The sequence below is a fragment of the Rhyacophila brunnea genome, unplaced genomic scaffold (assembly GCF_057557595.1).
Source record: "Rhyacophila brunnea isolate RB1 unplaced genomic scaffold, BYU_Rbru_1.0 scaffold_5, whole genome shotgun sequence".
Classification (NCBI taxonomy): domain Eukaryota; kingdom Metazoa; phylum Arthropoda; class Insecta; order Trichoptera; family Rhyacophilidae; genus Rhyacophila; species Rhyacophila brunnea.
The window spans coordinates 8,099,937-8,113,461 of record NW_028233170.1 but is presented as its reverse complement, the minus strand read 5'-3'; the positions used below and the strand labels follow the sequence as shown (position 1 = coordinate 8,113,461).

Genomic DNA, 13,525 nt, shown 5'->3' with positions numbered 1-13,525 from the left:
TTATTATTTTTCTTCATGAAAATATGTTTTCACTAAATTTGTAAGTGTATGATATAAACGGATACGATCAGATGCTTATAATATACTTTGTGAAAATATATTTCCATGAACAGATAAGATAAACTTAGTATGGCACACGGTTCGAAACCGCATACGGTTTCAGTCTATGGATGGCCTATAAAATTTATAGTTCAATAAACACTGGGTGAAATCTGAAATGGCTTTTGTCTAGGTACACTGTGTCACTTAAGCAAGTGATTGCTTCATACTAGTCCAATCTAATCGTGTACATTTATTCCGCTGTATGTCCGGGGCAAGGAAATGAACTCCTTAGCCCCGTATCAATGTTAATAACAGGTGGTGTCATTAATAGGTTCTTCATTTGGCTGGGGCATCTACCCGAAATGACACTTGAGAGTGTGAGACATATTTCAGAAATGCTTTAAGTGGTACTGCATCGAATGATGTGGCACAACCTCGTGTTTGTTTCGTGCATATGTCAGTAAGTAATATTATCATTGAAAACTACTGTGCTTGTGGTTTTTTTGTAGCGGAGTGCCGCATTGCCAGTGGTCCCGGAGGCAGGCAGAGCTGTTCACGGCGCAGCAGGCTGCTTTACTGCAGGCTAGTGAGCCCCGAGCCATCTCTCCGCCCACCCTGCAGAACACTATCTCACAGATACTCAGAGATAACCCTGACTATGCCGAAGCAGTAAGTCAATGTTTTAATAAAATTAAACTAGTTTTCATGGCAGTGGTAGATGTAGGCTGGATTCGACATAAATAAATAGTGTGTACTAAACTTTGTCACACATACTTATTTGTTTTCATTTTACTCAGAATACAATATACATATTCGTGGTTATTCTGCGAAAAACCACTAAGTCAAAATTTTGCTGTTTTGACTTAATGATGAGGTAATCTTATTAAGAGTACGCTCTATAGTCTACAAAAACACACACAGTCATATCTATAAAACTGGCGAAGATAATTTATGTTATAAGTCAAAAAGACATACATCAATTCAGAGAAAAGGCACTAAAGGGACTTAGTGCATTTGCTTCTCTCATTCTCAGGCTATATTCACACAATTCTGCGTGCAAAACTGCACTAAGTCATACTCAAAGCAATATCGCAGAAAGGAATTTGCCTTTTATATATATAAAACAAGTTAAGAATCTCAAAACTAGTATTTTTGACTTAATGCTTATTCGCAGAATACCCACGAATTATGATGCTGGTTAGTTTTTTAAATTCAAATAAACCCTGCCTAATCAAACCATAATCGATAAAAAATATTCTATCTATAAAATATCTAAAATAATGTATGTTTTAATGGCGTAATTTTAGATATTTTATATATAAACAAACATTTTTTGACTATTATCTAGTATAGCTTGGATTAGGCAGGCTTTAATTGAATTTTAAAAACTAACAGCACTATCTACACCAGTGGTTCTCATGTGGAATTTAACTGTGGCCGCACAATTGACATTGATAGTTCTATGGAAACATCTGGTGGCAACACCAAATTTCACTTTTATCGTGATTGAAAAAATTAAAGCTAAATTTTATTTACTAAAAAATTGGATCAATTAATTTATTTATAGACATGTCCATTTAATAAAATTCATTTGAACATTTTAGTACATATGTATCTATTTATTTAAAAATAATGTAAATGGAAATTTTTCAATACTCCTTTTTTCCAATGCGAGCTGCATGACTGCTTCTAAGTTTACATCTGTCAGCTGGCTTCGATATTAGTTTTTTATGAAGTGCATTACACTGAATGATCTTTCACAGTATACAGTAGTAGGAAAAATCGACAATGTTAATAAAGCAATAATTGTTGTCAAGTCTTTGAATTGACTTGATTCTTGGTCAACGTAACTTCCACCAATATGGATCATTTGAGCGTGGAAATACATTTAAGACAAGTCATGTGTATTAAACCAATTTTATAAATAAATTTTTAAAATATTCTGTAAAGCGCTGGTGGCCGCAGCAAAATCCTCTGATGGCCGCACATGAGAACCACCGATCTACACATTGTAGTCTTAGTTCAATGAAAATAATTACGTTTGACTGACAAGTTTTGTGTGCACTATTTATTAGAGATTTTAACAACCTACCTCCACCCTTCGCCACTAATATTACTGTCTACAAAAATTTTTTGTGCAGAGATTAATTTTTTTCAAATATAATATAATACTGGAACGTCAAAACAGACTCCTAGAAATAGCGGTTATAAACAAGAATATGTAAGTGCCACAGTGAGAATATTAATTATTCTGTAGCTATCAATTTATTCTACCACACTAAAGATATTGCAGAATAGCTATTAGGTGTTGTGATATAAAAAAATCTTAAAAATTCAAAGGGTAAACTCATCTTCAGAATGTATAGTATAGTAACATATGTTTTAAAACCAATACAATGGAGTTCCCATGCCCAAGTTCGAATGCCAATTCAATTAATACATTTTTGAATTGAATGTTTTACTAGTAGATGATAAACCTATTTAATTTTATGCATTTCTTGCTTGATCTGTTAATCTATATCGCAGTCCAATTGATTTGAATTATTTTCAGCATTTCCTGAGTTATTTGAATTGCATGCGAGAGCGAGAGTTATGTGGCGCCTTGGAAAGTCTTTACGGATGCTTCGATCGGAGCGTAGGAGTTGCGGCGGCTCCGGCAGATAGGAACAAAGGATTTCGATATGCCTCCCTCAACTTGGCTGTGCTTCATGCTCAATTCGGACACAAGTAACTATTATATAATATAAGATACGAGGGTGGGTCAATAATTCCTTAGAAAAAAGCATTAAAATAGTTTTTATTTTTGTATTTTTTTTTTATTTCTCAACATAATCTCCTTGGAGCTCAATACACTTGGTTAGACGTTTCTCAATTTTTTTTAAACCGTCAGAAAAATAAGTTTTCGGAAGGTCCTCAAAATAAGCATTTGTCCGATCGATGACTTCTTCATTTGAAAAAAAACGTTGTCCACTTAGCCATTTTTTTAAGTTTGGGAAAAGGAAAAAGTCACTGGGGGCTAAATCTGGCGAATACGGTGGGTGGTCGACCAATTCGAACTTCAATTCTTCAATTTTAGCCATTGATCGTAAACATGTGTGAACACGGGCATTGTCCTGATGAAAGAGGATTTTTTTCCTGTTTAAATGAGGCCGTTTTTCTTCAATTTTGTTTTTTAGCTGGTCCAATAAAGATGCATAATAATCCCCTGTTATTGTTTTTCCTTTTTCCAAATAGTCAACGAAAATAATTTCACGTGCATCCCAAAATACAGTAGCCATAACCTTACCAGCTGATTTTACGGTTTTCGCCTTCTTTGGACATGGTTTGCCTTCGCAATCCACTGCTTTGACTGTTCTTTCGTCTCGGGAGTATAGTGGTGTATCCATGTTTCATCTACAGTCACAAAGCGATGAAAAAATTCATCCGGATTGCGTTGCATGAGCGACAACAGGGCTTTAGAGGCCACCACCCTATTGCGTTTATTGTCGACTGTGAGCAAACGCGGCACCCATCTTGCAGAAATATTTTTCATGCCCAATTTGTCATGTAAAATAGAAATGACGCTACCTTTTGAGATCCCTGTAACCTCAATTATCTCACTCAACTTTAATCTTCGGTCACTTAACACCATATCGTGGATTTTATTGATCATTTCTGGTGTAGTCACCTCTACAGGACGTCCTGAGCGTGGTTCATCCTTTGTTGATGTACGACCACGTTTAAATTCATTTAACCAGCTATAAATAGTTGCAAGTGAAGGAGCAGATATGCCGTGAACTAAATCCAACTCATTTTTTATTTCCTTTGCTGTTAACCCTTTTATATTAAAATGTTTAATAACAGCTCTAAACTCAATTTTCTCCATTTTCCACAAGCAAATTTTTTTTTTAAATGTACGAGAAACACACAACAACCCGACCAATCTGATTGAAACTTCGCAGCATACTGAATCGGTAGTGCCGCTGCATGAAAACAAACCGCTTACAGTACTAGTCGCGCCACCTGTCGGCTTTTCTAAGGACTTATTGACCCACCCTCGTACCTAACTTTTTAAAACAAAATTTTCATATTCAAAACAATTTAATTATAGTGTTTCACATGAACGATTATCAACATCACGACGTCAATTAATGCACTTGGATCCTTTTAATCCTCAGCTCCTCAAGTATTTGTTGAATGTGTGACTATTTTAGGTCTATATTTTGATTTTCTTTGTTTAGCTTACTGACTGACATTCGCTTTTTGTGTATAATTATTCTATATTGTTCACTGTCAATGCATTTGTTATTTCCAGAGAACGTGCTCTGATAGCACTGCGAGAGGCAACAGTGATGTCTCAAGAGGCGGGAGACGCGGCTTGCTTGCAGCAGGCGGCTGTGTGGGCACTCTGGGCCAAGCACGGGGCAGGGGGCTTCGGCTTGCGAGTAGCTCGACCATTCCGCCCTGCAGCCCCCTGTGCTCGCCATCGCACCGCTCTGGGAGCCCAGTCCTTTGTCAAATATGCTGCCGTTCGAAAAGCTACCCCTGCACATCTCTTTGGGGTGAGATAATGTCACATTTTATCGTATCCAATAGATGGTGCATAATTCAATTGAATTTAAAAAAATGCAGAATGAAACGGTTACGATTTTATTATTACATATATAATGTTAACATTAATTTTACTAATGGTTTTGTAAACGCGTTTAAAAATTAATAAATCTCAACACCACTTCACATGGAGGTACTGAAATATGACTATATTCTAAAACATTAGAGCGAGAGGTTTAAAATAATACTGTTTTATGTAATAAAAATACTTTATGCAGTCATCAAATGTTTAAAATAATTATAAAGGATAATAAGGCTTCAAAATTATATAAATAGATTATCTACAGCGTTTAAGGAATGTCCAGGGTTATACTCTGAAAATATCACAAAAGCTCCATTTTGACCTACACTGAGCATGTGGGCCGTTAACACATTGACTGCTGAGTAGATAATTACTTTTTAATTATCACATTTAAAATGCATGCTAATTACATTGATTGGCCGTCTGATTGTTACGCGCTAGGTGCGTCTTCAGCGTCCAATGACTTAACTATTTTGATCTATGCATGCAGTGTTACAGCTTGCACAGCAATAAGTGTTAATATTTGCATTTTATTGGTATGGTTGTGACAATACGTACTGCCAGCAGTAAATCCACGCACATTTAAATGGACTATTGGCCTTGCATAAAGATTAAAAAAAAAACTACAACTATTATGTTTATTACAGTTCATGATAAAGAGTGACATGGTTCACTGCCAACACTCAATGGCAGATTTGATGCAAACCAGTTTGGCTAATCGTGCAGCTCTGTGGTCGCTTTACGGTAAAACAGAGATGGCTTCCCTCTGTTGTCAACTGCTACTCAATATAAATACAGGTAAACCTTTATAATGTATTGCCAACGATGATCCGTCAAATGCAGTGAGCGTAATTATTAGCAATAATTGTGCCAACAAAAGCACGAATCATTGACAGATCTATAACTTAATGGATAAGAGTACTCATCCGGCCAGTGAAGTTGGAGTCCCACTAGGTCCAACTTTTGGATTTTTTCTAATTTGTACCTGTTTCTAAAATTATGTATTTTTATCATTTAATAAAAAACTTGCATAATTTGGATAGACCTCAGAAACATAAAAATTTTTTTTTTCTAAAAGAATGTTAGATTCTTAAATCTTGTGAATAAAAAAATAGTTTGGTAATGACAGAACATGAAGTGGGAAATGACTTGCTGCTAATTTAATAGTTAGCTTTAGTAACCTCATTATCAGCTTCACTTCATATGCAAAGGCTCTTCATCTCCATGGAAGAGAATTTTTTTCAACATGTTTTGTTTGTGCGTAGTTGGTGGTATTTGGGAGAGTGAAGCTATGTGCTTAGCGGCATGCGGTGTGGCTCAAATCCTCGCGGGAGCGGGAAAACGAGCGGCTGCTCACTCTGCTCTGCAGCATGCTCGCTCCAGAGCCCCTCGCCCCCCGCATTGTCTTCTTTGGATGAGGACTCAACACATCATTGATGCTTCTTATGCATTGCTTGCAGGTTGTTGGTATTGTTTTTTTAGATTACCTACCCATATTCATGCTGTCTGAATTTTAAAATGACTTAACTGCCTTGTTATTTTACTGGTATGGTGGTATGTTCAGCAAAGTCACTGTTTGTATTGCGTACCATGATACAGGAAAAAGTTATTAACTTAATAAAATGTTATAATTATGTAATACATAATGAAATCCCAGTCATTCATAGAATTTTAGGCTCATATCTTATACATGTGTGCTGAATGAATCTTTAAAAATACATTAAAAAATTTAACTACCCATTATCATTGATCAATAAACTACAGTATAACCTCGTTTTTACGTGCCCGGAATTCACGTTTTCCCGGCAATTGCGTGTAATTTTTTCAGTCCCGATGTATTTCAGTACATTTGATACCCGCATTTACGTTTTTCTTTCCCGCGATTTACGTCGGAAATATTCAAAATATGCGAGTTACGCGCGATTCTGAAGAACTGTCTGATGAAGAAGAGGTTGATATTCCAACAAAAGAAGAAGCAATGAGGTTCACCGAGGGTTTAAAAACCTACTTTACAAACTTTGCTGATATCCAAGATGACACTTTTAAATGTTTATATAGTCTTGAAAGAGAATTACATAACAAAAAAACAAAAACGCAACAAACTAATATACATGATTTTTTCAGTAAAAATTTAAATTTAATGTTGTTTTTTTAATAAAACGTTATTTTTTTAGAAACATAAAATTTTAATGTTCTTTTTTCAAAACCCCCCCCCCCTTTTACATTTTCCTTCCAATTAGGTTTTTTTTTCCAGTCCCTTAAAAAACGTAAAATAGGGGTTATACTGTAGTATTTTTCCAATTTTATATGAAATTATTATTAACCTTTCTAACGCGGCAACTGACTTTAGTCAGCCTATACGCGCGAGTCATCCGCGCGTCAGCTGACTAAAGTCATTTCGATTTTCGTTTGCCTAGTACTGTTTCCGCCAGGCGCGAATAATTCGAATATTGATTTAATTTATTCAAAAATCATCCTTCTCTTGACATCTGTCAATGGATAGCCTAAACTTTTGTTCTATCTAATTTAAATAAATATTTTTCGGGAGCGTGTCTTGAATAAAAATATATCAGTCATCGGGCCAATTCAAATTTGCCGCGTATATAGTGTCTTATCGCTTCTTAGTGCATGTGCGCCGAAGACATTTGACTGACGTGTTTGTAACGATACGAGTTTGCGATATAATAAGTTATATTGTTTTTTAGTGATTGAAAAACTATTTGGTGCGTAAACTGTTAAATAGAATATTCGAAAGTTACATTGATCAAAGTGAATTTACAAAATATTTTTACAAAAGGAATGCTTTTGGAGATTGCATTCATTCGCCTATCTGCCAGTATATTATCCGCGAGTTTATAGTTTCGGAAAATAATTTGAACCAGGTGTCATTTAAATATACCTAGAAGTCCGCGATTTAATATGTCTCTTTGTTTATCATTGATTAACATTTTTAAATACTATTTTCTGGTTATAGTATTAGGTGAAACAGACAAAAATTATTTATTTACCCTAGTTATCAGCCATTTATAAAGAAAAGACACGAACACTCAGACGCCCGTTCCCGGATAAATGCGGAAATTGTCGTATTACGCAAACACCAGGTGCCGCGCTACTGAATTTTTATACACTGCGCGGCAAATCATCGTCTGCTGGTGTGAGACAGACACTTGAGAATTATTTTTTTCGTAATACTATTCAAAAGGGTTTGATTCATGACTACTATTTTTTTTATGTAGAATTCTTCTTATATTTATAGTCGAAAATAACTCGAGTTACTTACTATCACGTCATTATAATAAAATAAGAGATTACCTATTCTAGTACCAGGTTATTGAAGTAATATAATAAAAAAAAAACAAATGAACTTGAAAATAAAATTGTGGTGACTATAAAGCATTTAGAAGTGCAAAAAGTGTTTGAAATTTAATATTTTACGAATTGTAATAGGTATTCGAAAAATAAACCATTTTGTTATATAAACTATGTGTCATTCGATTCCATTCAGTTCGGGGTCAATGGTAGGTACAAACCAGGCACTGGTGGTAAGTACATCACTCTCAAATAGCCAGTAGTTCTCAAGGATGATTTATTTATACTCGGCCTGCAGTGCTGCAATGTGTATGCGAGTTCAAACAAAAGTTACACAGTTTGAGATGTCCTGGATGCTATAAAAATGAGTTATTTATGACTGATATTTTTTCAACCCACTCAACAAAAATGCTCATAAAAGTCATAAACCATATTATTATTCATTATGTGTATGACATATTTGTCGAAATGGTAGCCGGTAGACTATAAGAATACTGAACTGTTCTTACACTTGTTAATCTGTCATCGACGCATTAGTCCAGCACCATTTCGTAAGTGTCATGGCGCCGCTCGAGTAAGCTGGCATTTTTTCAATGAAGAAGTCTTGTTCGTGATTTCTTATCAGATTTAGGCGACGAATGTTTATTTTTAGAGTCACATAAAATATTAGGTTCTGTCATAATCATTTTTGAACTTGACTCCGATTTTTTACTACTCTATTTGTGTATGTTTGACTGACATTTATTACGATTTATTGATGCTTGAAATCACAACGCGCACTGTTGTACTAAGTCGGGATTCGTAACGCTTAGAAAGGGTGAAGATTTTACAAAACGCCTATATCAGAGATTTCCAAACTCATTTTTTCAGAAAGAAATACTTAACAGGTTCGCTGCCGCCATATATAATATAGAATTGATCACATGTGCCAATCCACGAAAACGTAAAAATTAGGTCAAGGTAGACGAAACCAAGTGATGACTTATAATATTATATTATGATTATTTTTTATTAGTCATACGATTTTTATCAGTAAATACGTCAGTAAAATATAATATCACTGCTGCCACTTGAATTTCAACTTGAACTGTATTTCGTCGTGGTAAATGCAATAGGTCGTATGTCAAAAAAATCTCAAAACTGTTTTATTGCGCCATAGTGATCAGCTCAGTCATCTACACGACCTCGAATAGCTCTTATGTCGTTGAAACAATAAGAAGTCGACTATTTCAACACTTGCAAAAAGACGAATCGACACGTCATTGATATTGGTCAAGCCAAACAGTTGTATGTCAAACCTCATCATGACAGTAATGTTTTTGTTTGTTTCTATTCCTCGTTCTTGACGTTATATTCAAGAATTCATCAAATAATTCGATGTAAGTAATTTTCTAACCACTGTTTTATTTAAATCTACTTTATAATTACATTACTGTTGTTAATTTTAGTAAATTTTTCAAGATTCTTTCTAGAGATACTAACCTTACTTTTTGTCTCATTTATTTATTATTGCCAAAGTAATTATTTGTTCAAGATCGACAGTTTTAATAAGACACTGTTTATTTAGAGTAAAAATTAGTTATATAATAATGCAATTATTATTAATTAAATAGAAATTTGGTACACGAATCTTTGACATAGAACCTTTTGCATCAGGGAATTCCGAGCATCGGTTTTGACATACGATCAATTGCATCTGTTCCAGATTACCAAAAAGCTATCAAAATGATTAATGGAAGTCGTGGGCGGTACTTGGTATCTTTAGCAGTCAGCAAAATTACTTCATCTAAGAATAACGGTAAGAATAAATAAGTTTATCTCGTCATAAAACAATACGGTGTGGAGTGGAGATGACATTTTGCTGAGGAGCATGAACGATTATCAAATTTAAAAATCATTATTTTCTTCAGGACCTCAAGTAACCTGTGGAGTCGTAGGAACCACTGACGATGTGGCGTTACAAGTTGAACCTGGGAATGCGGCGGAAATTGAACTCTTAAAGCATCCATTAGAAGAAATTTTTCAAAATATTGGCTCAGAAATAGAACTCGATTTTGCTGAAGTTAATAATACTTTGACTGTTGAAACTCCAATTTTAGAACAAGCAGAATCATTGTTGAAGCAACCTTCGGACATAGAGATAGCAGAGAACACTGTATCAACACAATCAGCCCTGAGACAAAATATAAATTATGATATGACGATGGCTGAACATCTAAGTGGCCCTGAACATTCACTATCTGACAGCAGTAGTGACTCTGAAGATCTGTATCAACCTGAAGCTAATCAATCAAGCTCATCAGAAGATTTAGAGGAGTTTGCTATGCAGTCTGACACCCATGGTGATGAACCTAATGAGCAAGTCAATCAAAGAAAACGAAAAGGGCAAAGCATTAATTGTAAACTGTGGAAGAGGCAAAAAAACTCTCAACTGCGATTGCTAGGCAAGTCTTATGTGGGTTTTGAGAAGAGTGAAGAGTCCGGCAAGTATAGACAAACGTCTAAAAAAAAATCTAAGACCATAGGTCCACGTTGTGGTGGGCATAATGTGCGTCCTCAAAAGGGTGGGCCAAAAACAGCCTTTAAGTGCGATACAATTAGTGATAAACAACGCACCGTGATATTCACAAATTTTTGGAAAAAAACAAGTTGGGATTCCAAAAAAACATTTGTCACCGAAAACGTTTTGCAAACCACCCCAAAATACAGAAGAATCGCCAGTGAAAACTCAAGAAGAAAACAAAGCTTTCGCTTTTATTTTACAGCAAAAAATGAAGAAACTGAAGAAATAACTGAAAATATAATTAAAAAACAAGTTTGCAAAAAATTTTTTTTAAACACTTTAAGTATAGGGGAAAAATGCTTAAAATTATGGACCTCGAAGGTTGAAGAGCCGCAGTCATCTGAAACGAATTTAAATAACCAGAAAGATGCAACACTAACTATTTCAGAAGAGTTAGAGACCTGGTTTAACTCTCTGCCAAAAGTTGAATCGCACTATTGTCGATCCTCTTCAAGTAAGTTATACCTGGAGCCAATTTTTTACAGTTTTCGAGACATGCATCGCTTATATCTAGAAAAATGTGCTTCTGAAAATAAAAGAAAAGTATCATGGGGTACATTTCAAAATACTTATAAAAAATTGAATCTAGACATTTACACGCCAAAAAAAGATCAGTGCAATGAGTGCACTTTGCACAAAAACGGGACACTCGACGAAGAAAGTTTTCAGAAACACATTAAAAAAAAGAACGATGCTAATGCGGAAAAAGAGTCTGATAAATCCTTAGCTCTGAAAAATGAAAACATCAGATGTTACACAGTCGATTTGCAAGCTGTTCTTCTTTCGCCTCGTTTAAATGCTTCAGCAAATTATTATAAAACAAAATTAAAAGTACACAACCAAGTCTATTATAACCAAGCCACGAAGGACGTCTCGTGTTATGTATGGCATGAGGGAGCTGGGGGGCTTGAAAGTGACGTCTTTTGCACTATAGCTACTAAATTTATCTTGAAGGAAATCGGCCATCTGGTACCGCAAAAAGTTATAATATGGAGCGATGGTTGTGCGTATCAAAATAGGAATGTAAAATTATCAAACGCACTACTCGACATCAGTATGAAGAATAATCTTATCATAGAACACAAATATCTGGAAGTAGGGCATACACACATGGAGGTTGACAGCGTCCATTCAACAATCGAAACGAAGCTGAGAAATCGAAAACAAATTTTCGTCCCTGCCGACTACATGGCTATCATTGAAAGTGCAAGAGTAAAGAAACCATACAAAACACTTTATCTCAGCCATGACGATTTTCAACAATTCAGCACAGACTACTACAGCAGTATTCGGCCTGGAAAGAAAACTGGCGACCCATGTGTAAACGATGTCGTTGCATACCAGTATACTCCAGAAGGTTTAATAAACTTTAAATTGGACTTCGGCCATACATGGAAACCACTTCCAACACGAGCGCGAGTTTCAATCGCAAGCAGTGAACGATTAAAATTATACAATGGGCCTTGCCCTATTGAGGAGAGTAAATACCAACACTTGCAGGTACTAAAACTATTAATTCCAGAGGACTACAGAGATTTTTACACCAGACTACCGTTTAAATAAAAAAAATACTTTTTTATAAAAAAAATTAAGTATTCTTTTAAAACTGCTATTTTTACTTTTAAGTAGGTATTTACCTGCTCTGTTTTAATGCTTTTTTAAAAAATATTTTATGTATTGTATTTTAACTTTAATCTTTTCTTTTAAAAATTGTAATTGTTTTTAAAAGTACCTAATTAAACAGATCTCCAATTTATAATAAATCTACTTTTTCATTAGTCTAAGCTTACTTTTTAAGCGTTTATGTACAAGTGTATAACAATATGTATATTAATATAATATAATCTGTATAATATTATATTCGTTTCATTATAAATACCAAATTTTAGTGAATTAAATATAGGTATGTATACATAAAAATTGGACTTATGTCAACAAAAGTGGCCAACATTGATGAGCAAATAGTCGTATGTCAACCTAACTTTCTAAATATTCATCTTACGTAAAAATGTTGATAACCATCTTAACAGGGAACAAATTTAACCAAGAAAATAAATTTGTGAAAAAAATCGGTGAAATGGGGTTAAGATGGGATAGTTTTTTGTCTCTCCTGAAAAGTTTGGTATTTTTGACATACAACCTATTGCATTTACCACGACGATTTGTTATAAATAAGTTATGTTAAAACAAGTCGTAAATTATAAAAAAATTCACAGTACCTACGCATTGAAAACATTCAAGTGGGTTTTGTGAATGCTGCCCTTGTAAAGTGCTCCAAAATATTATGTTTTATGCAATTTTGTTTTATGGTTTTTTTTACAGCCTGACAGATAAAACAAATTTATTGATTCCCTAATTGCTTTTATGGGAGTTGGTACTCACCATGTTTTGAAAACTATCAAATTTCAAAGCAATCCACTTGAGTAACACTAATATGAAGACCAATTAATATTTTCTTTGAACAGTGGCATGCTTGACTAAAAAACTTTTTATCTTTATAAAATCATACTGAAAAATATTCGAAATAACCTAATGCTGCCACTGCTGAACATGTGATAAATGGTATGTTGGTAGGACCTTATAAAACACAGTGCCGAAAAATGTCTAAAAAATCTAATTATGATGGAAAATAAAAACCAACCAGCGAAAAATATCGGTAACCTATTCAACTACGATGCCTGCTAAGAAATAAACCACTCAATGGTAGTGCTAGTGAAAGAATGACAGTTTCGTGATTACGCCGGTGGCAGCAAACCTGTTAATTTACCTTTTTAAAGTAACAAACACAAAGATATTTCTACCTATGGAACAATTAAAGAAAGATGTTGTAAATATATGCCCTGATGCTTAAGTCAAGCATAGTAACATTTGCATTAATCATAGAAAATAAATTAAGATAATGAAATATAATAAAAATATATTGAGGTAAGAACCTAGTTCATTGAATAATAAAAACAATATTACTCGTTACATCACAACTGACAAGATGTATATGAATT

At 34.4% G+C, this 13,525-nt stretch overlaps 2 protein-coding genes across 10 annotated transcripts in view; both read left to right on the top strand.

The window, feature by feature from the left end:
• ida (anaphase promoting complex subunit 5 ida) overlaps positions 1-13,525 on the top strand; it is an 85,594-nt gene that overhangs the window by 65,691 nt on the left and 6,378 nt on the right. For 5 of the 9 annotated variants that reach the window (XM_085955372.1, XM_085955373.1, XM_085955374.1 and 2 more), the window contains 5 exons: positions 552-711; positions 2,594-2,769; positions 4,337-4,583; positions 5,302-5,452; positions 5,920-6,114. In XM_085955372.1, the coding sequence (XP_085811498.1) occupies positions 552-711; positions 2,594-2,769; positions 4,337-4,583; positions 5,302-5,452; positions 5,920-6,114 (929 nt within the window). The remainder of the gene's footprint in view (positions 1-551; positions 712-2,593; positions 2,770-4,336; positions 4,584-5,301; positions 5,453-5,919; positions 6,115-13,525) is intronic. The other 4 variants (XM_085955378.1, XM_085955379.1, XM_085955380.1 and 1 more) reach the window with 1 other exon arrangement.
• Positions 9,180-12,221, top strand: LOC147065974 (uncharacterized). The gene is made up of 3 exons (XM_085955381.1): positions 9,180-9,342; positions 9,669-9,761; positions 9,874-12,221. The coding sequence occupies exons 2-3, from the start codon at positions 9,689-9,691 to the stop codon at positions 12,087-12,089; spliced, it is 2,289 nt and encodes a 762-aa protein (XP_085811507.1). The 5' UTR covers positions 9,180-9,342; positions 9,669-9,688; the 3' UTR covers positions 12,090-12,221.

What these genes read in the sequence shown, in the direction of transcription:
- LOC147065974 (XM_085955381.1), top strand. Translation starts at nt 9,689, where the DNA reads ATGATTAATGGAAGTCGTGGGCGGTACTTGGTATCTTTAGCAGTCAGC. An exon ending in TACTTCATCTAAGAATAACG is followed by an intron (nt 9,762 to 9,873) that starts GTAAGAATAAAT and finishes TATTTTCTTCAG; the next exon opens with GACCTCAAGTAACCTGTGGA.